Genomic DNA, 24,746 nt, shown 5'->3' with positions numbered 1-24,746 from the left:
ATCCAGTCGCAAGAGTGAGCTCCTTGTTGTTCCTTCAATCTAGAGGTTACACTTGATAGATCGCTCCCTCTCTTATAATAATCTCTAACTGGCTCAATCCCTGAATGCCGACTTATGTAAATTCATAGATGGCAAAAAGGGGAGACATAAGGTCAATGTGTCCCCAGTTCGGACTTTGTTGGAATTGGTGCTTTCTAAGTTGATGTAATTTGTTTCATTTAATTAATTTTATTTTATTAAATTTATTTATTTATTGATGTTTCGTTTTCCCTTAATAAGCAGGCTTCTGCCTACTTGTTAAGCTTGATGCTGCGAAGAGTTTTGTAAAGTCATGATACATACGTGTGTGGGAAACGACAGATGGCGCCTGACCCTAACCACACTGATCGTATATTCCTTTCTACCTTACAACACAAATCCTTTATTTATTTAATAATTGCCGAACTTCTTTGCCTCCACGTTCGCATCAGAAGGGAACCAAGAGGCATTTTCTGAACACACACATACATACTTTTAACAGATTTTTTGTGTGTTTTTTTTAAGGGGAATGACTCTACAGAAGGGAAGTTTATACGAGGATGTCATAAGGGACAAATCAAAGGGTTTTCGAAGTGAGATGCGTGAGGAATGTTTCTTGAAGCGACCCGTCTTGCAAGTACTCAGAGAGAGAGAGAAAGAGAGAAGGTTGAAGTTTAATTTATTGCGTCCTATTTTACAAGCGCGGATAAGGCCCTGCACTCAGGGGCCCCCTGGTGTCACGAGCACGCACACTCCTTCACGATCATGCCCTTGTGTTTGTTGATGACCAGCTGCGGAGGGTCCTTGTCGTTGTAGTACAGAATGTTCAGGGGTTTCAGTTTCTTTGGTGCGCAGCACGGCCTCGGCACCCGCCGCAGCTTCTGATGGTTGAGGATTCCCTGGATGAGCGCATGCGTGCTGCCGTAGTTCATGTACTGGTGCGGGCACTTGCCCTTGCAGTAGTAGGCCTCGAACTCCACCGGTTCCACCACCCAATCCCAGCCGATCTCTTTGAAAGACACTTTCAGCGAGTGGCGGCAACACAGTTTCCGCTTCATGTTCTTGCTGCACTCGAGTCTCGTGCTCCTGAACTTCTCCCTGCCGAGAGTCCTTTTAGTTCGCGAGGAAGACTCCACCACAGAAACGTCCAGCATCGCCCGACGGTCGAATCTGGGATTCACCCGCCTACGAGGGGGTCCCGCGACAAAAACGTGATTGGCCGACTCGCATCCGTCGCACTCCAACTGAAGTCCGTAGTTGCGCGAGGAGTTGCCGATCCAAGAACTCACAGTTCGCGAAATGTCAAACACCTCCCACGCGTCCGTGTGGAGCAGCACGCTCCGCTCTTCGACTAGAAGCTTTCCGGTGACTCCTCTGCGGGACGGAGGTTCGGTGATTTGGTACAGACGAACAGTAACCCCGCCATGACCAGAATCTCTGCGGGGACTTCTCCGTCGACTCCTGCGCCGTCTCCTGTACACCCGTAATTTGGCCGACTGGATGGTGAGTCCCGCGGTTCTGTTCCCGTGGTGGGCTACGATGTCCAGAGGAAAGAACAGGTGTCGGGGGTGGTCCGCGTTCCGGGAGCGATGTTGCAGCTGCGGCGAAGGTGAGCCTGCAAGAAATTGGCAGAAAATTCGTCAGCTCGAAATGGGATTTGAGGGAACATTCATTTATTCACACAAAATACAATAAAAAAGCTCTCGGAATAGCATCTGAGAGGAATCCCAGATGCTGTCCCGATGGAAATCTCAGATCTGAGAGGAAATGAGACAAAAAAATACAAAAAACCAAATTCTCTATTCTTAAAGCGGAACTCATCGGAATTCTCAGCTCAAGGAACGCTTTTACACACAATTAAAGATTATTATTATTACGATTATTATTCAGTTTATTGCATAAGCTTCACCCCTGAACAGCCTTCAGCTGGAGATGGGGGTGCCCCTACACATTTGTACATTATAACTTAGACAGCAAACATAGAAGTAGTACATAAATTACGCATGCATAAACATTAATTTCTATACAATAATACGTAATACAAATAACATCCAATACGATCAAATAAAGCGCATACAAATATATACAATGACACAGCAAAAGGTAGAGACATAAATGCATACGTATCATAATATATACAACTAACACATATTCATCCAAACAAATAATAATTTAAAACAAATTAATTCTTCTCTGTAGAGGAGCAAAGTAGGATTCAACGGAGGTTCTATTCTGAAGGAAACTTCTACAGTTGTATGTGGTGGTACGAGTCCTATTATCTTCTCAGATCTGTACGTTTTCTCATCACAGAACTTGTGGGATCAATCTTCCGGGAACTGTACGTTTGGAGGATGTTAGGCTGAAAAAATCTTCTAAGCATTGCTAAATTCTGTAATAATCTTCTTCTTAGGGGAATCCACACGTCATTGCAAATGACTCGAGAAAACCTAGGACCTACGACAAGATTGTGAAAATTTAGAGCATCAAGACTATCGGTAAGGAGCTGACAGAGGGGCGCAGATTTCCTGCAATGAGCAACTGATTCCAAGGGGTGAAACCAAGGTTTGCATACATGACTGATCTCGAGATGGTGAAGGGGTGGCCGTTAACATGGTTAAACCACCTTAAAATCCAGTACTCGATACCCATGAATTTTATTATGTTAGTGAGGGAAGCAGAGGACCAGATCGTCGAGGCATACATGAAAATCGGAACAAGACACGTTTGTATGTAGTGAGTGGCAATTTTGTGGTTGTTTACTTCAGTAAGTTCCTGTCTTATAGCCCACATTGCTGACAGAGTTTTTGCCTTAGTGTTGGCGAAGTGCTGTTGGAAGGTCAGGCCTTCATCTCACGTAAGCCCTATATCAATATGATGCGAGACCTTTTGGACCCTAATACCATTGATGTAGATGTCTATGTTAACCTTCTTCTTCAGGTTGGTGAAAGGCATTTGTGCTGACTTGGCCGGGTTTATGGATAGGCAAATATTCTCAAGATAATGGTCCTGTTCTTCTATTAGGGCAGTGGCATGGGCGTTGATTGCTTCTGATTTGTCACCGTGTTTTGACGAGATGAAGAGTTTTATATCATCTGCGTAAGAGCTGCAGTCAGGATGCGTAGAGAGAAAGGAGTCCAAAGCGGCAGCAAGAAATATGGCAGAAAGGACGCCACCTTGAGGGACTCCTCTGTAGACCTCCTTCGTTCGATTGAAAGGTCCTGTGTTCAATCCTCAAATACCTTTGTTTGAGAATGGAAACAATGACTTTTAATAAGCCTCCCTGTATTCTGAAATGCTTTCGAGTATTGTCATTAAAGCATTGATTGAGACATTGTCGAAAGCAGATTTATGTCTAAAAAGATTACATCAATCTGTTCTTTGGAGTTCAGAGTCGTTTGGATCCGAAATAGGGTGTCCACTAAATTTGTCACAGTCGATCTCTTTGGAATCACAGCGTGTTAATATGGAGATCTTTTCTGGAAAAAATGCAAGAGAAGAATTGGCAGCAGAGTCTTCTCGAACAGTTTTAATAAATTGCAGCTTATAGAGATGGGACAAAAGTTCTTCTTGCTTTCGGATGTTTGACTTTAGGCACGGCTTTTACAATGTAATGTTTCCATACTTCAGGGATAACTGCAGTGCAAAGGGTTTCTCTAAATATGTGTACCTAAATGATAAATGGACTGCTTACTTTCATGATGAAGAGGGGGAGCATATCAAGGCCAGAAGTAGATTTATTTGGGAGTCTATTTAATCCCTGAACTACATTTTCTTCGGCTATGGTTATTTCTGTAAGGACAGGTCTATTATGAAGATTTGATCTGGATGGAGTCATGCTGTTGATGTCATTTACCAGCCAACTGGTACTGTCTTCTCCAGGAGAGTTAAACTTTAGTTTAGGATCTGTAGAGGTTCCGAAGGTACTGCTCGTCCATTCCCTAAAAAATGTTTCATCCATGGTGAAGTTGGAATTTTTGTGGCTATTGATTCTTTCAGACTGGTTAAGCTTTTAGAAATAGCGAAGTTGTACTCTTGGCGTTTGTGCTTTCAAGGGGTTGCATGCCGTTCGGACCCCCAGGCTGATGTGCAGGAACCATTCCGCTGCTCCGCCTTCCATCCCTATCACAACCAACCACAATCCATTAGCCCCAACTGCTCAAGAATTTTATGATCAGGCATTTCATCCAGTGCAGCTCAATGTCCTAACGATGTCTCCCATCCCACGCTCATCTGTACCACTCCCTCCAGAAGGTGCATCCCCCATCCAAATGAGGTCATTACTATTGGCATCGGAGCTCCCCCACAACCAATGTTAAAATTTACAGAAAATTTTCCATTTGGTCATTAATAATAAATCGATTTATTGCATCGGGACATTGAATTTATCAATGCGATATCAAATCTCCTTCTGGATTTTCGAGTTTCCCAATGTCGCTAACACTTTTGAGAAGCATCCAAGAAAACATTCCCACAAGGAAAACCCATTATCTTCCAGTAAAAAACTTTGCGGGACATATCAGAACTGGAGTTCACCGTGGAGAGTCATCTCCGGATTACTATGTCAGTTTTATTTGCAGTAAAGGGGACCATCGTTGTTACAGTCGCGATGGACCCCTTTACTGCAAACAAAAATGACACCCTCACTTACGCACATGACGTAGAACGCTTGGGTTCCATCAAATGGGTTCCATGAGGGTGGTAAGCCACCCGCTAACTATCTCCAGATCGATCCTACAAGCAAATCTGGGCACCACTCCCTGGAGACATATCATCATGACAAAAAACTCCTCACGCTTGCACGGCTTATAACGAGGCGAATTGATGCTCCATCGGTATCCACATTAATCTCTGGCCCGAAGAGGGCTAGAGGGGAGCACCCCGACTCCTATTTCCCTCTGAGTCTTACGCTGTCAAGCATTGATTCCCTGAGGAACATGTTTCCTGCAAATTGTCTTCAGAGCTTCAATAAATTTAGGATCCACCCTGATAGGTTCTGTGAAGCAAGCTGTACAGGAACAAAATCCTTAAAAACTGCTACCACATAATGAATCTATGATATTCACCTGCTCCTGGACATGTGGTTTTTTTTTTTAACTTGCCTATTTGTATTTCACAAAGACTTTGTTTTGTCTCCATACAATTATATATTTAATCCTGTAAATTTCTCGGGTCGAGCACGCATGTACTCTTATTTATTGTACATGTGTTCTTCGCACCTTAGTCTGTAAATACTCACACCCTTCTGGCACAGAGCCCTCCCGGGGTGACCCAAGGTTTCTTGGGAAATAAACTGATTTTAATAATAATAAATGTTCCAGTTTCTCTGGTCTAATATCTCCGTTTTTAACTAACGACTCTTCGATCTCACCAATTACAGAGCGACTATCAACCCTCATAAGATTTATTAGCTAAAAACACAGCTGTTTTACATCCGCTGTCTCCTCAAGACCCCAGATTCGAAATGATCACTAGTATGACCATATTAGGGACTACATTGGGCCCTGGTGGTACCAGAAGTGTCCTTATTACTGCAAGATGAAGCGAAAACACTGCTAAGCCAGGCACGTGTGTAATCAGGGGTTTCTGTGGTGAAAGCCCATTACAAGAGGACGGGTTTCTTCAATGTTACCTTTGACACAAATCTAGCTGTTAGCGAAGATGTGTCACCCTAAGCTACATGTGGACATGTGTAATTGTTAGGGCGGCTCCTAGAACGTTACTTCAAATCCGCCTCGTATTATTGTAGGTTTTAAAAGACTCGATAAACTAGGCCAGACTTGAAACCCTAAAAGCTACAGGCCAAGAAACATCTGTTTTGTAGGAGGGGTCCGAAAACGTACGTCAGTTAAATATACAAGCAGGTAAATCATTTATGTTTCGCACAGCTGAAAAGTGGGCGTCTGCTGCCCCATCATCAGCCCTCTGAACTGAAGTCTGATCTGGATTTTTGGAATCGGTGCAGTTGGAGTATTTCCATCCCAACTCTTTCAGCAGAATCTTCACTTCGTAGTTACTTCGCTAATACCTAGTCGATAGATTTCTGCCAACACAGATAACTAGCAGGCCAGGCGCCAGTTAGTATACCTGACCGAATCTTTGGTAACGCTTAAGGAGGCTTCTGGATCAGCTAGTGTAAAATCTTGCTACCTCTACTCTGCCAGATAGTGACTGGACGGAGTCCGAGTAGTGTGAATGCGGGGGGCATTGTCGAGGCCACGTCATATACTCAGATCCTTTTCAATGGGGGCTTTGTCAAGAATCTGGGTATATTCTTACCATGTGTACGCGATATCCATAAATTTCATTACTTCACACAGCATGTCCCACTCACTTTTCTTACTATTGAATACATGAATTGTCAAACTAATAGAGCAAGCTTATCTGCGAAAATATCTAAACCTCCCAAACACTTCCTAGTTACCATTGAGACTACGTATATCGTAATATACGTAGTCTTAATTCTAATCTGAACGATGTCCATTTCCACTTGCAGTCTTCCAAACCCCATGTACTTTTTCTGACAGAATCTCAGTTATCGGTTGATTCAAATACCGCTCACCTCATTTGCCCAAATTATTCTCTGTATGATTCCTTTTGCCTCAAAGGGGTACTTGTGCATATGTCCGTTCCGATATTCACTGTCAGAGATTAGTAATTTGGAATTTCCTGTTTTCCATCTTCTCTGGCTTAAAATCTCTCTACCTCATTCTGCCAAACTCATTTGTTGTCTCTACCATTCTCTCAACTCCACTAATCACTTGGAGCTCTCCGACTTCCTCTCTTTGCAACTTGGCTTTCTCCAGTCCAACTTTCCTAACAGTTAGTTAATTTCGTTGGTGATTTCAATGTTCACAACTCCAGCTGGCTTCTTTCGTCACAGCGACCCAGCTAGTTGAGATGCTGAGGCTTTTGCAATTTCTACTTACCTTGCGCAGATTGTTCATTTACCTACAAGAATACCGGACAATCTTAATCATACAGCCAACACGCTTGATCTTTTTCTCACAAACAACCCTTCTAAGTACACCTTTGAAGTGAGAGGTCCTTTAGGCACTTCAGATCACAACTTGGTGATTGTCTCTTCTCCAATGGAACCTTTATATCATGGCTATTCCCTACCTCGCGTTGTTTGGCATTACAAGAATGCAAAATGGGATGACTTGCAAGACTTCTTTTCTTCTTTTCCTTGGTCGGATTACTGTTTCAAAACTTCTGATGTCAACGTTTGCTGAGATCGTGTCAGTGAAATTATTCTTGCAGGAATGGAATCCTTTATCCCACACTCCACTTTAAAATCTCGTCCTTTATCTAAACTTTGGTTTTACAATAAATGTGCTAAGGCTGTCCAAGAGAAGAATGTTGCATATCGTAATTGGCTTGTTTCTAATTCTTCAGTTTCATTTTCTGCCTACACCAAAGCTCGCAACAATTGTAAAGTAGTAATTAATCAGTCGAAACTAGATTTTGAACAGGCTAAGAGTAGAAAAATTGTTTATTGCCCTAATGGTAGCCGAGCATTGTGGTCTCTTGCAAAACTATTAGCCGCAAATTTTGCCCATCTCTGTTCCCACCTCTGTCAAAACCAGATGGTCTAATTGTCACTTCAGCCAATGATAAAGCTAACCTGGTAACATCCCATTTTTCTTCCAAATCATGCATTAATGATCTTGGTAAAACATCTCCCACCATTCCCAACACGCTCCATTCAATGCCTCCTGTGGTCTTCCGTCAAAAGGATTTTGACGAATCTTGATGCTAAGAAAGCTCCAGGGCCCGATGGTATTTCTTCATTTGTTCTCAAAACCTGTGCTCCTGAACTTACTCCTATTTTTTGCGCCTTTTTTCGCTTTCTTATTCCAAAGGTGTTTTTCCTTCTGCTTGGAAATTTGCTCATATCCAGCCAGTTCCTAAAAAGGGTTACAAATTCCTTCCATCCAGTTATCGTCCCATTGCAATTACTTCTACTCTTTCTAAATTAATGGAGAAATCAATTAACCGCCAACTCTTAAACTACCTAGAAACCTTCCGTCTGATCAACAATCGCCAGTATGGATTCCGTCAGTGTCGATCCACTGGTGATATTCTGGCTTATGTTACCCATTTATGGACTAATTCAATGGAAAGGTTCGGTGAAACACAAGTAGTTGCTCTTGACATCTCAAAGGCTTTTGATCGTGTTTGGCATAAAGGTCTTCTAAACAAGCTTTCATCTTATGGTTTGCCAACTGTTTTTAGTAATTGGTTATCCAGTTTTCTCTCTGATCGCTCACTGAGGGTGATGGTAGATGGCTCTCTGTCTTCTAACTTCTCCACAAATACCGGTGTTCCCCAAGGTTCAGTTCTTTTCCCCCACTCTTTTCCTCTTGTATATTAATGACCTTCTTCCATAGTGACCTTCTGGAAATCCTATCCATAGTTTTGCCGATGATAGCAGATTGCATTTCCACTTTCCATTTTGAGAAACCCTGTCCTTCTCAATCAGCTTCAACTTCTCGAAAATCTGCTACCAATTCCTTAAATGCCGATCGCCAGTAGGGCAAAGAGAATGTAGTTGATTTCAACCCTTCTAAAACCCAGTCTTGTCTTATATCTCGCAAAAAGGATTCTTCTGCTCCTATGCTTATCTTTAGTGACACTCCGATTTCTAGGCAAAATGATATATCTCTTTTGGGGATTACCCTGACTTCTAATCTCTCTTGGCACAAGCACATTACAAATATTGCTTCCTCTGCATCTAAAAAACTTGGTTTTCTCTTTCTCTCTGGGCGTTACTTTTCTTCCAAACCAGCTGTTTACTCTGTACAAATCGCAAATCCGCCCTGCCATGGAATATTGTTCCCACGACTGGAGTGGTGGTGCCCCCAAAACCTCTCAGGCTTCTTGATTCCATTCAGAAGAGGGCAGTTAAGTTAATTAATGATTCATCTCTAACAGAGTCTCTTCACTCGCTTTCTCATAGACGCACTGTTTCTGCTGCATGCCTCTTCTACAGATACTTCCATGGGCACTGTTCTTCCGAAGTGGTTTCTATAATTCCCGCTCTCTCTTTCAAAACAGTCCGAAGCCAACATTCATTTACTGTCCAACTTGAAACCCACAGCACCAACTTTTCACCTTCCTCGTTTATTCATTCAACTGCCATTTTCTGGAACAACCTTCCTTCATACGTATTTCCTGAAAATTACAATCTACAGAAGTTCAAGTCCAATGTCAAGAAATATCTTCTTTCGTCTTCTCAACCTCCAACCCAAGCACGGTACCAAGTACTATAGGTTCTAATACCTCTCGTGTTTGGGGTTGTCATAAAAAAAAAAAAACGATGGTGCAGAAGTACGCGCGTTTGGGTAACCGTGGTTCGAGCCCACGTGACTATAAAATAAGGTGCCATTCTCTTTGTCTTGTGATCTGCTGTCGCATTATGTGCGGTCGACCCGGAAGGAGATTAATTTAAAACCTGAGCTGCGAAACCCGTAAGTGTGTGGACAGAGAGATGTCGGGTCATTAGCCGGTGCTACGAACGGCCCCGCTTGTTTCATTAAAAGGGCCGCATCGATCAGAACTTCTTTACTTGAAGTTGCAGCCTCGGGGGGGTAAACGAAAGTGTGGCAAAGTGAGCGTGTGGGTGCCGACAGGTTAAAGCATCGTGTCAGAGGTCATCAAGAACGCTATTCAGCGCGATGAATTGCAACCGCGATCTCGTTTAACTCGTTGGGGAAGGCAGGCACGGAGTCGCATTTTTGTTTTGTTTTTCTTACGATTATCATTTCGTATTCCGTTTGTAGTTCCGCGTGCCTCGAGTGAACCCTGATAAAAGCGGTTCAGATTGCGAGCGGCATTTCTCGCTATCTGCGAGGAAAAACACGCGCTTTGCGGATCTTCGTAGATATTTTAATCCCTCCGACTGATTGGTGCATCCTAACATCCTAGACAGTATTATTCAGAAGGAAACTGGAGAACTTTCCCCCACCCAGGTGGACGTCATAAAAGAAAACACTGAATATGACAATGCCAATATTGAACCACTGTTTACTGTACACGATAGCACTATCTAAAACCAAAAACAATAAATGCCCAGGTTTTGACCTCTTAGAGGTTGAGATTATCAAACAATTAGCCTAAAAAGCACCAGAAAAATTAATAGCATTATATAATAACTGTATGACAGAAGGTATATTCCCAAAAATATGGAAAAAAAATTCTCAAAACCCTGAAAAACTCCCTACTGATCCCAAATCACATAGACCAATAGCCCTACTCCCTGTACTAGGGAAAATATATGAAAGAATAACAATAATAATAATAATTTATTTATCCCTATTTTATGTTACATTTTTTTTTTCGGAGATAACAGCAAAAAGGGAGGGAGAACACACAAGCCAATGGCTTTTTAGGGGGTGTTCCCTTAAAAAAAAAAACGATGAATATACAAATATACAATTGAAAAATGTACAGTTCTGAAATTGTACAGGTAATGTTCAACAGGAAAGACAATTTTGTACATTTCTTTACAGAAGACTTCGAAAAGCATCACTACTTATAACATCATTGTGAACATTTTTACAATTAAATGAGGAGAGAAAAGAAAATGATGAGATACATGCACAGAACCCATTTGTCAACTGCTTCCTTTAACATTTATACATTATTTCCATGTTAGTGTTTTTAAAATCCAGCAGTTTAGTGGAAGGTAATTTGAATCAGACATCCCTGGTGATGTGTTCGATTAGTAGTTCCTTGAATTGATTTAGTGAAGTGACATTTTTGATTTTTGCAGGAAGTTTGTTCCACGTTTTAGCACCTCCGTATTTTATGCTTTTCTGATTGTACGATATTTCTTCTTCGTCTGTGGTTATAAAAAAAGGATCTGAAGAGAGGGGGAAAGTCTGCTGTCTTCATAGCATTGTAAACAAGGATCGCCTTGGCTTTCTGCAATAGCTGGTAGATGCTTAGGAGTCTCACTTCCTTGTATCTCGAACTAACCGATGCGTTCCAGGGAAGGCCCAAAATTGAACGAACTCATCGATTGAGAATGGAGTTGATTCTCGCAAAGTTTTCTTGGCTGGGTGGTACCCCATGAGATGATTCCATAGGTGAGGTGCGGCTGAATTAAAGAAAGGAATACTTGTCTGAGAAGAAAAGGAGACACCCAAGCAGAGGCCCTAGCGAGTATTCCCGCTACTGATGAAGTTTTCTTTCGAAGGGTTATCATTTGTTTTGCCCAACTTAGCTTATCATCTAGCCAGATTCCGAGAAACTTGGTTTCATTCACCCTTTCAAGTTGTTTTTCTTTGTACGTTACGTCTAAATCAATATTTAGTGCTTTGTTTTTCGTTCTAAACACCATATATTTTGATTTTTCTGGATTCAGTATAAGCTGATTCTTTTAAAGCCAATTATGCATTACGGAAAGCAAAGCAGAGATTTTGAGTTGGAGCTCATTAGGATCTTTATCTGTGATTAGGATGGAAATATCATCGGCATACGCTACTAGGTGAGAAGACGGAAGAAGAGAGAGAAATTCATTGATGTATAGAACAAATAGGATAAGTCCAAGAAGTACTCCCCTGAAGAAATAACAGATGTCGGATTATGATTGATTTGTTCTTATGACAAACGGCCGGTTGGTAAGGTAGTTTTCAAGGAGAAGGTTAATTTTCCCTCTCAAGCCAAGGTTATGGAATTTGTTAAGTAGAATAGTATGTTTTATGCAATCAAAAGCTTTAGATAAGTCAAGAAACAGTGCTATAGCATAGTGACCCTTTTCAAGGCTCTCAATGATCCTTGAGCAGAAGTCAACAATTGCAAGATCAGTGGATCTTTTAGAGCGATAAGCATACTGTTGTTGATGGATGAGCTGATTTTCTTCAGAAAACCCATGAGTCTGCTATGAAGAATGTTTTCGAGTAATTTTGCAAAAACTGAGAGTAGAGCTATTGTGCGAAAGCTGTTGATGGAGCTACAACGGTTTCCCTTTGGAACAAGAATGATTATTGGTTTTTTGAATTGAGAAGGGAATTTACCAGATTGAAAGGAGAGAATGAATATATACTTCAGTGGCATAAGAATTGAGCTAAGGACCTTTTTCAGCAGAGACGGAGATATTTCATCAAAGCCAGGGGCTCCCTTTTCCTTTCAATTGATTCCCTGCTTCTAAAATCTCTTGATCGGAGATAGGAACGAGAAAAAAAGAGTTTCTGACTGAGTACTTGGCAGATTCTCTCATTTCATTGTCTCTGAAATCAAGTTCGTCTTGAAAGATTCACACTTGAAATAAAGTGGTTACAGAAGGCAGTAGCTTTTAGCTCGTCATCTGAAATGAGTACCTCGTTTTCAACTACATCTCCAACATAGCTTCGTGATTTCAGTTTCCTTCCCGGTAATAGTTTGTTCAAAACTGTCCATTTTTTCTTGCTTGTTATGATACCTGTAAGTTGAGAACTATAGTATTTTCGTTTCTCTGACCAAATGCAATCAGTGACTTTGTTTCTGTATGTTGTGTATTTAATTTTATCTGCCTCGATTCCTGTTGCTCTAGCAATTCTTGCAAAGTTGTCTCTTTTCTTTAACATATTACAAATCTTGTTTGAGAAGAACGGGCATAATTTCCCTCTTGGCCTGGTGGCCTTTTTATTCCCTGGGCTCCTGATATATGACACGTATTTTTCATAGCTATTTAGGATATGCTTAAAAAAGCAGTTCGTTGCAATTTCAGGATTACTTGTAGCAAGCACTCCATCCCACATTGACTGCTGGAAGTCGTAACAAAGCTTACTGAGAGCGTCTGGAGTGACAGATTTGAAAGTGTGCATGATCTCTGCTTCATTTATTTCATTTTCGATTACCATTTAGATGGTACGATGATCCGAAATAGTTGTATCAAGTATTGCATACCTGAGAGAGCATTCCCCAATTGCGAAGTCAAGATGGGAATTGTGGGACTCTCCCATTCTAGTCGGGATATCTCCATCAGTAAGAACAGAGAAACCATTTGAAGTAATAACATCTAGGAGGTCTTGAACCTGAGAGGATGAGCTTTGAAGAATGTTAATATTAAAGTCACCAATCAGTAGAAGGCTTAGAGATTTGCTTGTGAAATGAGATAGAGTGTTGTCAAGAGTTACAAGGAAACTGTTAACTGTAGCTGAGGGAGATCGGTATAAACACCCGATCACCAAAGAGGCAATGCGGATAAAAGTGAGTTCACAAGCAGATTTGAGATAGGAAAGGCAGAGCATCGCAGATGACTATGACCATAAATAGCAACTCCACCACCTTTTGAATCACCTCTGCAACTTTGAAAAAGAAAGTAGTTTGGAATTTGGATTGAAACCTCAGGCGAGAACCAGGTTTCAGTAAAAACAATCAGGTCTGAATGCAGATTCCATGATGTCAGTTGAGCGAGGATTTCATCATTATGTTTTACAAGGCTGCGTGCGTTCATATAGAATACAGTAATTGCATCTTTTGATGCTGCAGTAAGGCATATAGTAGATTAGCTCAATATTACATAGAAGCAGGTTTACATTCCAACAATCAGTATGGTTTTAAGCAGGGCAATTCTACGGAGGATGCCATGCACCATCTACTGACAACAGTTAAAAACACAGAGGAGAAATATATGCTGGCAATCTCCATTGACTTTGCTGGGGTATTTGACTCACTCTGGTGGCCTAGTGTCCTTACGACACTCCGCCAGGCAAATTCCCCACAATATCTCTATAAGGTAATCTGCTTTACAGACAGAAGTGTCTCAGTGCGCACAACGTTCCAGGAATTGACACGCCCTGTGAATAAAGGCTGCCCGCAGGGTTCAATCCTTGGCCCTGTCTTCTGGAATATTGTTCTGGAAGAATTGTTCTATAATCTTGAGAGAGGCGGCAAGCGAGTGCATTGAACCACTGAGGCTGGTTATGCGAGCATCACTAGACTCTGGGGAGATTCCCTTGGATTGGAAAAGTGCAAATGTATCTCCCATACATAAGGGTGGCTCTAAAAGTGAAGTGGGAAATTATCGACCTGTCAGTCTGACTTCAGTAGTAGGGAAAATCATGGAGGCATTGATCAAGGGTGGAATTCAGGATCATTTGGATCGAATTGAAATTCTCAAGGATACCCAGCATGGTTTTGTAAAGGGAAAATCATGTTTAACAAATCTGGTTCGCTATTTCGAAAGGGTCACTCACGAGCCGGATTTAGGGAATAATTTCGACATTGTTTATTTAGATTTCAGCAAAGCTTTTGACTCAGTCCCACATGAGCGGTTGCTTTATAAGCTGGAACAGGTTGGAATCACTGGGAAAATCCTTAGATGGATAGAAGGATGGCTTCAGGGCAGGAGGCAGAGGGTTGTGATAAATGGCTATTCCTCAGATTGGGTTGATGTAAGAAGTGGGGTTCCCCAAGGATCAGTATTAGGACCACTGTTGTTTTTAATTTTCATAAACGACATTGATGAAGGGATAGAGGGCGTGATGTCTAAATTTGCAGATGATGTTAAAATTGGTAGAGTAGTTAATGATCACTGTCAAGCTCAGCTTCTTCAGAGAGACCTCGATAGACTTCAAGAATGGTCAGAAAAATGGCAGCTGTGCTTTAATCCAATAAAGTGTAAGGTATTACACCTGGGAAACAGTAATCCCAAAATAACTTATTCACTTGGTGGAGTTCAACTAAACCCAGTACTGGAGGAAAGGGACTTGGGTGTTACGATATGGTCAGACATGAAATTCTCTGAGCATTGTAAACAGGTTGCAAGGAAGGCCCATGGTGTCCTATCGATGATCTATCGAACTTTTGCAAGTAGAGATAGGGACGTGATAATCCCATTATATAAGGCCTATGTTAGACCACACTTGGAATACTGTGTTCAAGTATGGAGACCGCACCTAAAGAAAGACATCGAGCTTCTTGAAAGGGTGCAAAGAAGGGTAACTCGCCTGGTGAGATCGGCAAAAGGGCGTCCTTATGAAGAAAGACTTCGAATATGTGGGTTGCAGAGTTTGGAAACTAGACACCTTAGAGGAGATTTGATTGAGGTGTTTAAGGCTCTGAGAGGCATCAGTAAAATGAATGAGGACAACATTTTCAAGATTATAAATGATGCTAGAACTAGGGGACATAAATTCAAGTTACGCGGGGAAATGTTTAGATTGGACTGCAGGAAGTTTTATTTTAGCCAGCGAGTTATAAATTACTGGAATAAGTTGCCTTCATGGGTGGTAGAGGCCGACAGTTTGGGGAAATTCAAAGGTCATCTGGATAGTACTTTCGGGTAAGGGAAGCGCATAGGATGATAGGATTAATTTCCTTTTTATTTAATTTTTAATTTCATTTTATTATTTTTATTTATTTATTAATTATTATTATTTATTTATTTAATTTTTGTTTTTATCATTGTTTTGTTCGGATTTTTGTTTTTATCATTGTTTTGTTCGGATTTTTTTTTTTTTTGGCTGGTGCAGCATAAGCCATAGGCTTTCTTGCACCATACGGCCGTTACTAATACTAATTTCTGGCCTTGGATCTTGGCCCTCTGGAAAGCCTGGCCTTTGCAGATGACATGATTTTCCTTGTAAAAGGAAACATGAGAGTGGTTGTAGAGCAAAGATCAAACGCCCTCTTGCAGCTGCAGGAGTGGGCACAAACGCACCTGCTCAAATTGCCAGAAAAAACCAAACAAATACTTCTAAAAGGCAATTTGGACATAAGCAGACAAATCAAAAATTAACACAAGCACTATAAAATGGTAACAGAACTAAAATATCTTGGAGTGGTCTTTGATTGAAAATTAACTTTTTACCCCCATTTGATCTACTTGGCGAAGAAAGTGAGAAATTATGCAGGTATGATTGCCAGGATCAGTCGAGCAGACTGGGGATTCAAAAGAAAGACCCTGGCAATCTTATACTGTACAATGTTCTTACCTGTTATCACCTATGGAGCCGGTGCGTGGTTCATTCGCTCGGCCATAGTAAGAAATAGGAACAAATTAGGAATTGATACAAAGGACAATACTACTCACTATTACCAGAGCATGTCGCACAGTAAGCACACCTGCGCTACAGTTGGTGGCCAGAGCTCTCCCACTTTACTTGGAAGTAGACAAAAGAGGCTTATATTATAGATTTAAAAAGGGCGTACCCATAGAATTTCTGGGGATAGTCCTTGATACAACCAACACCTTCAATGTCTAAAGAAAAGGAATAGCCACAAAGCTCCATGAGCTATGGCAAACAAAATGGGAGCAGGAAACCAGAGGACCTATCACTGTTTGTGCTGTCCGCAAAATGATTGAAAATTTGAAGACATCTTGTTCAACCAGGTAGAGGTCGAAAACTAGTGAATTCCTTTAGTGTTGAAGATGTGGCTATGGCTGGTGTGGATTTATCGAGTCAATCTCCACGTTGTAGCGCAAGTGTTTCTTTCTCGTGAAGTGGACATGCCGTATTCCACTGTAAGGCTAGTAATACGGCAGGTGTTGCGGTACTATCCTTACAAGATGCACACGTTACAGCAGCTAAAGAATGGCAGCTATTCGTTTCACATACGCACTTCACTTTCTGACAGTGGATATCATTTGGCCATGGAACATCCTTTGGAGTGATGAAGCCCACTTCTGCTTAAATGGACAAGTGAATACGCACAACTGTCGCATTTGGGCAACAGAAAACCCTCGAGTTATCCAAGAGGTCCCGTTTCATTCTCCAAAAGTGACAGTGTGCTGTGGATTTACGGCCACATTCATGATTGGGCCATATTTTTTTGAACAGGTATCACCGACTGGACTCCGCGCCTGTTCCATTACTGGACAGTGATATGAAATATCGGCAAATTTCGCAGTACCAGAGCTGCAACAACGTGGGTGCATTCAGTATACCATATTCACGCAAGATGGTGGGCCACCCCATATCCACCATTGTGTCCAAAGATTGTCAAGGCAACACTTTAACGGGTCATCAGCCGTTGTTTCCAGAGATCTTGGCCACCCCGATGACCGGAACTTACCCAATGCGACTTCTGGTTGTGGGGTGGGTTTTTTGAAGAACCAAGTGTATCGGGAAGGATGTTAAACTTTGGCAGGTCTGAAGGACAGCATTAGACGTTATGTGCTGGCTATTCCAGTTGACACGTTACGTTCTGCTATAGAAAATGCTGTTCTTGGAATGGAAACTGTTGTTGACCAAAATGGAGGACACATTGAACAATTGTAGCGCTGTTCGAGTGATTTGTATTGCCACAGCGCCATATAGTGACAAATTTTGTGACTATTTTTTTCCCAATAAATGGCGAGCGCATTCTTTATTGTACCTGCTGTCCAAATTTCTCTTCAGTACGAGCATTAGAACTCGCTTCAGAGCCCTCTACATAGGGATACTTTAATTTTAATAACCCTGTATATATAGTCTAACAGAAAAAAAATATATATTATAAAATATAAGAAAAAAGTATAAAAATAGAATGCAAGTAGAGTGAGAAAGAAGATTAAAATGCAGTAAATGTGTGTCTCTCCCTCGCCAGCGAACATATCCTACCCCCAGAGCAGGATGGGCAGTTTGACCATCCCACTGCAATCGGCACAACAAGTCATTTGGCGATCTGGATCCCTTTAAAATTCCATTCGCAGGCAGGGGGGCGACTGGTCTCGGTCTCCTCCCCTCCCTGCCTCCCCCATACTTTCCCTGGTGGGACTTTTCCCCATTCACCCCTTTGGGGATGCCTACTCTATCGTCCCCATCCTTAGAAGAAGATCTACCTATTTCCCCCCAGCCTCCAGTCTCGCTTCCCTACTATAACTAAGTACGCTTCCTTTAACGATGCCACCAAATTCAAATCAGCGTCAAAAAATTCAACCGCTTTCTCGTAAACCTCTTCCAAATTGGTGTCCCCCCCTTTTTATAAATAGGCCTTGTCACTGAAATCCTTAGAGAGAAGGTAGCGGAACCTGTCAGAGTAGTTAAATAATCTACGGGATGCCTGATCTGTCTCCTCGTGACAAAATGTGGGCAACGGTGGGTCCCAATAGGGCTAAATGGTCAGAACGCAACAAACTAATCCCCACACACTTTTTTTTAAATCTCGGAGTTCTGTCACAAAAACAGAGTACACAACGGGGAGATGGGGGAACCCCTGGGGCCGTCAGAGTTTACACTTTACGATTGGTGCCTCCAGCAACGACGATCAAAACTGCCCACTTCTTTTGGTCCCAACAGCCTCAGCCGGTTCATGTTTTGTCCACCAGATGGCGACACCTCTTCGCCGACAGGTGAGACGAGACGAGACGTCGAGGTGAGACGTCGAACGTGAAACGAGAAATACGTCGTCGCTCCCACGGAGCGAACGTGGCGAAATACCCTCGGAGTAAATAAATACGCGCGTAACACCACACTGTCATGAAATTGTCACCAGATGGCGTGGCGAAGCCGAGTCTTTCACCACCGAGATGCGGTGTTGCGAATTCACCTGCCGAGAGGACTACGAAATGATGACTCGCGCTTTTTTTTTCTTTTCTTTTTTCTGTTCTTCCTCTGAATGAAAAGCGAAGACCGCTTTCGCGCATGCGTGAAGAGCTGCAGAGAGACACATTTTGAAACTGGGAATTCTCGGGCCATCCCGAATCTTTCGCTCTTCACCCCCTAAGAAGAAGAATTCGCCGCCCCCGGAACCCGTCTGCTCGCGGATGCTTATTAATCTCCGCGGGTGATGTCACGCGCACACACCGCAATTATCCGAACACTCCTCTTCCCCCCCCCCTCCAGCCGACTGTCGGTGCTCTTTATTTCGATGCCGTCGAACGGGGAGTCCAAGTAGGGCGTCCTTTTGTTCGGGCAACAGCCGTAGCTCGACCCCTACTTAAGAACTCGCTGACAAACGAGCTGTGGCCTGTTTTTTTTTTTCTTTTCTTTTTTTCCTTTGGCGGTCTAATCATTTTCTTTGTGGGTCACTCGAGGATTGTATTCTCCGAGGAAACTCCTTTTGTGCAAATGTGGGTCATCCTCCGGGATTGTAATAAAACTGGCTGACAACCCCTTCCACATAAAATAGTTTGAGCCGACACGAGGTGCCACGAGCTTTTCTTCTGCCACCAATCGCTGTCTGCATTCCAAAGGATGGAGATTACAAAAAAGAAATGCGAGCAAAAAATGCTTCTTTTCTTGTTACTTTTAACTCCAAAACGCGTAATGATGGGGGAGACAAAGAGCGGCCCACGATTTCAGTGCCCCCCCCAAGAACTCTCGAGTAATTCTTTCCAGGTTATAGTAAAATTTAAAAGGTGCGAAGTATAGCCCATCCGAAGTGGAAAACAAAGACACGCACGAAGAGTCGTCACGTTCGGCGTGTAACCCCCCCCCACACACACACACCCCACAGAACAACTATTTTTTGCTTCTTTTGCCGATTGACGAAGAAACAAAGCCCGGGAGACGTCGCCAGAAATCTCTAATTCATCCTAATTGGTCGGTTTGGTGACCTCAGACGACCGCAAAAAAAAAGTTTCGCGTTCATTGACTCGCATTCGAAATTACGATCGAAGAAAGTCGAGCGAAGCCTCCGCGGCCAGTTGGAAATTTTAAATAAAACTGTTTTACATTTTGTGTCACAATCTGAATAACACAAAAAATGTGACCCCCAAACTGAATTGCAGTCGGATCACAACCCAATTTGGTGTGAAATTTCCCCATCCAGTTGTGCAGGTGAGCAACACAGCGATGAGCAAACTGGTCAGAACAAGAAAATATACTCCCTTAAGTCTCTTAGACCTGAAATAAATTATTTTAGAACGTCTTAGAACCTACAACTGCACTGTACAATAAACCGGTGGAAGAAGCCACTAACTTCATTGAGAGAGAGCACATTGATTTCTGACCTGAGGTGACTCAAAGGAGGTAAGAATCGTGGACAAATCTAAACCGTGGTTCAACAAGTATTTAAAACAGGCATTTGTGGCCTAGCAAGGCTTACAGGAAATGGAGAAATTCCGGATTTAATGAAGACCTCACGGACTACAAGAAAAAAAGAGCCATTTTCTTGAAAAAGACACGACATGCACGCTACGAAGAGGTTTTTACAAAACTTCGACATTCAAAACGAATCGTGAGCAAAAAATCTACTAAAATCGAAATGGAGGAAACCACATTCAGGCAAGACACTGGGCTAAGGAGAGCTTCGAAAAGCTGCCAGCTGAACGCCAATCTAGAAATTTCCAAGAATATCAGTCGGAGGATATGGCGCGTATTTAAGTGAGAGGCGGCGCTTGTGGGAATGTTTATCCAACGTCGCCATTTCTAGAGAAGATCCACCGCTGCTATTAATTCCTTGCCTAACAAATCTACGACCGGTCCCGACGGGTTCCCTATTTTCATTTTAAAGAGATGCAGCGCCTATATTGTTGATGAGTCGTTGCACGTATTCCAAAAGATGGAATCCCGAAAGATGGCGTTTCCCCCCAGAAGTGTAATCACTACTTTTCGAGACCACAGCCATAAAAGAAGAAACCTAAAGACCCTTCAGACTTTCGGCCCATATCGATCAGCTGTTCTCTTTTAAAACTCTTTGAAAAAGCCATTCTTCCTTCTTTAACAGAAGTGTTTTGCGCACAAGCCACCCCACCTCCATACCGTAGTACTGAGACGATCCACTATTACTAATTTGTTGGGGACTCTCTTCAGAATGCAACAAGCTTTAAATGAAAAGGTCCAAATTGATATGATATCCCTTGACATTAAGGCAGCTTTTGAAAATGTTCCCTCATCTGCCCTTGAAACTATTTTGTCTGTTTAATTCCGCATTGAAGACAATCAATTACAGATTATCAACACCATTTTGAAGCCAAGAAAGCTAATTTACAACATCCAGAATTTCGTGAAGAATACACCATCACTTGGGGCATCCCTCAGGGAAATGTCTTATCAGCTTTGCTTTTCGTGGCAGCTCTGGAACCTCTTCTAGCGCAGAATCGTATTTTATTATATATATATATATATATATATATATATATATATATATAGTTATTATAGTAAAAGCACAATAAAAGCACAATAAGTATTATACAGATGCTAAACATGTATATGAACACAACAGTTTACAGTAGGCCATAAGGCCACAAAATAACTTATGACTAAAATAGCCCATGCAGGCCTACAAGGCCAAACCTTGGAAATAAACATATTATTAATAATAAAATATAAATATATAATACAACGATGGTTATGAAGTTAACTATTGGTGTAGAGATACATTGAAAGGGACTTTTCCAAGGGCTAACCCCTCTCAATATATCCTACAAATAATTAACGGAGCTATCTGTTTCTGACTGCCACTGCCTGTTTATCAGTGCCCCAATCTTAAACTTAATTTTGTTATAATTTAGTAGCAAACAGGCGAGATAACATTTAGTCCGTTGTTTGCTACTAAATTATAACAAAATTAAGTTTAAGATTTGGACACAGATAAACAGGCAGATGGCAGTCAGAAACACATAGCTCCGTTAATTATTTGTTGGATATATTGAGAGGGGTTAGCCCTTGAAAAAGTCCCTTTCAATGTATCTCTACACCAATAGTTAACTTCATAACCATCGTTGTATTATATATTTATATTTTATTACTAATAATATGTTTATTTCCAGGGTTTGGCCTTGTAGGCCTGCATGGGCTATTTTAGTCTTTATAAGTTATTTTGGCCTTATGGCCTACTGTAAGCTGTTGTGTTCATATACACGTTCAGCATCTGTATAGTACTTATTGTGTTTTTACTATAATAACTAGATTACAGACTGACGTAATATACAATCTACTATTGATGGCATTAATCTGATTTGGCTAATAACTTTTATATTCATCCCTATTGTTTATATATATGCCAGGAGATTTACATTGGATGGTGGACAAAGACCTTGGGGAATGGGGCCCACATCGAGATTCGGGTTCATCCTCCAAAGCCAACAACAGAATAAGTTTCGGAAATTATTTACAATATATTCATAAAGATATTACATTATTTACAATATACAGACATTGCACTTTTTGACTTTATTATAGTGCCCACTTTACTATACAGTTTGCCTGGTTGCGATTAGGCCATCAAGGATCTGTCTCCGGTATTTCCGATCTGTAAAGGTCGCCTTAAATTGCTCGGACTGTGATGAGCATCTGCCTGGGGAGAAAGCGGTCGCTAAGGGCTAGTCTATTAGGGTGGGCTATTGTGTCGGAGCTGACCTCAGTCCGAGTTGATGGATTCTCCAGCTGCACAGTTCCCAAATGTTTGGCTGCGAGATTATTCCGGTAGTCATTCTGGCAGTGAGGACGACGCGTCTTTTCATTACATATAAGATAGGTTTATGGCAAAACTCTGATAAGTCAGAACACCTGACAATAACTAATAAGAAAACAAAGAATCAAATTAAATTATCTATTAAGGGAGCACAGGTGAAGAAACCCAGCTCATACACCGACCTAAGAGTGACGTGGAACGACGGCCTTGGCTCCCAAAGGCACTTTCAGAACACCAGATCAAAAACTCTATCTGCCATATCAGCTGTAAGACAAGAGATAACTGGGATTCAAAACCAGCAACTAGTGACCCAATACATCCAAAGATGTATCGTTCCTGTTCCCCTTTATGCCTCAATTATTTGGTCCTCCGTCCCAAATATCTATACTATGAAGTTAGCATTAGTAGAGGCACATGATGCAAGAAAGAAAGCTTATACAGCATCAGCCAAAAAAAAAAAAAAAACCTTCCCATTTCACTGATCCATTTCACTTTCCATTTCTCTGAATGGCTTGTCTGATAACCCCTCGAAGTGCAAAGTAATCTCTTTCTCATCTTGCATATCTCCACAACTAATGAATACGGAGTATAGTATTAACTCTGTGATCATCGAAAGGTGTGACCAAGTTAACAACTTGGGGATTCTCTTTTCCAGCAGTGCTAAATTCGATGCCCACGTCCTTAAAATCACCAGCAAAGCATTCAAAACACTGGGATTCATCAAACGGAACACATACAAGTTCAAAAGATACAGGTATGCGGTTATCCTTTATAAAACTATTGTTCTGTCAATCCCTGAATTCAGTTCACCCATCTGGAATCCTCACACAAAGACTTTAACTAACAAAATTGAAGCAGTCCAAAAAACCTTTGTCCGCTACCTTACGTACCGCAATCCTCTATTCTAAGATCACTCTGTGTATTATGAATCGCTGTGTGATTACTTTCATCTGAGGCCTCTGTGCACCAGAAGAGTTAATGCTGGCATCGCCCTTCTAGCCAAAAGTAATCACTGGAACTGATGAAGCATCTGATATCCTGAGTAAAATAAACTTCAATGCTCCCTGTAGACAAGTCAGGAACCTTACACCGTTTCGCCTTGACTCTGCCACCACGGACTTTATGAAGTTCAGTCCACTGAACAGACATTGACTTCTTTGACAACTCTCATTGACAACTCCCAATCACTGATGAACTCCATCCACAAGTTTGCCTCTTCTCATATATTTATGTAGTGTATTATTTTCTCTTCTTTAATTAAGTTAATTTTGCACCTCTTTCGTACATATGATTTCTATGATTGAATCAATCTTCATCTTCCTGTTGGATCCCTTATTATTGTTATCAACTCTGCTCATTGAAAGGGTTCGTTTATGCATGGTTACTACACACACAATTTCTATTACTCAGGTGATACGAATGCATCCTTTAATCATATCTGATATTGTGAATACGTTCAGAATGAGTTGGCGAGGTATTGCACTCTTTTCAATAAATAACACTTCAACAGTGGAGTTACTTAATCTCGGGGGATACCCTCACCCATACGGCACCGTTTCGAAGCTTGTTGGCTGTACTCATCGGTGGGTGGGCAGGTATCCTGTTGTTGCAATAGTGACAATAAGTAACATTAGTCTTCTCCACTGGTGAAGCGTTACTTATTCAAAGCAGTGCAATACCTCGGCAACTCGTTGTGAAGGTTGAATCACAATATGAGATATAATTGAACGATGCATTCATTCTGCTTGGGTAGTAGAAATGATGCACGTGCAGTAACCAACTCTTTCATACTCTTAGGCATTTAGCCAAGAAATATTTTTGAAGTCTGCTCACTGTTGTGCTCTCGCATATACTCTCGATGGTTGCCTGTTCTGTATCATGTTATTAATAAAGTAAGAAAATAATAAACAAGCTGTGATGGGATGGTGAAAGGAATTTAAAAACGTTTTTGACGTATTTTCCACCCAATGATCATAATTTTTGATGATAAAAACTAAAATCACAATTTACTCCGGGTTAATGAACCTCCAAAACTGAATGGCTTCAATCACACTCGGCTGGCTATTTCGAATGTGCGGACAGTCCCTTTTCAAACCCCTCTCTGGAAAGAGATCTACGACGGGTTTCGCGCTGATGGGACTGCTTCTGTTCCCACACTGGCCGAGAAGGTGTCCAAAGAGAAAGCAGTTCAACTTTAATTCTGGTGAGGACAGGGGCAGAAACCGCGTGGCCAGGAAGCGCTTAACAAGCGTTCACACGCTACACTAGCGCCCTCTCTTTAGATGCTGCCCTCTGGGACCACGAAATAACTCTGTCATCTCCGCTACCCGCTGATATTTTTTACGAAACGCCGTCCGACTGGGTGGCCGTGTTTTCGGAGCTCCCTCATCCGGATTCGACAATCATTGTTTTCGCGCGCTAAAGTGACAGTGCACAACGAGTTCCACGTAATCTGTGAT

At 41.7% G+C, this 24,746-nt stretch overlaps 1 protein-coding gene across 1 annotated transcript in view; it reads right to left on the bottom strand.

Moving 5' to 3' along the window:
* Window positions 1-727: 727 nt before the first annotated feature.
* Window positions 728-24,746, bottom strand: part of LOC150086324 (bone morphogenetic protein 7-like) — an 80,529-nt gene continuing 56,510 nt past the window's right edge. Inside the window, exon 2 of the mRNA XM_090373833.1 lies at window positions 728-1,633. Within this exon, the coding sequence (XP_090229959.1) occupies window positions 756-1,633 (878 nt within the window). The 3' untranslated portion in view covers window positions 728-755. The remainder of the gene's footprint in view (window positions 1,634-24,746) is intronic.

The sequence above is a fragment of the Mastigoproctus giganteus genome, chromosome 5 (genome assembly GCF_048544385.1).
Source record: "Mastigoproctus giganteus isolate SK-2022 chromosome 5, ASM4854438v1, whole genome shotgun sequence".
Classification (NCBI taxonomy): domain Eukaryota; kingdom Metazoa; phylum Arthropoda; class Arachnida; order Uropygi; family Thelyphonidae; genus Mastigoproctus; species Mastigoproctus giganteus.
Note: the sequence above shows the minus strand (reverse complement) of the source record. Positions and strands in the feature narration are given on the sequence as shown.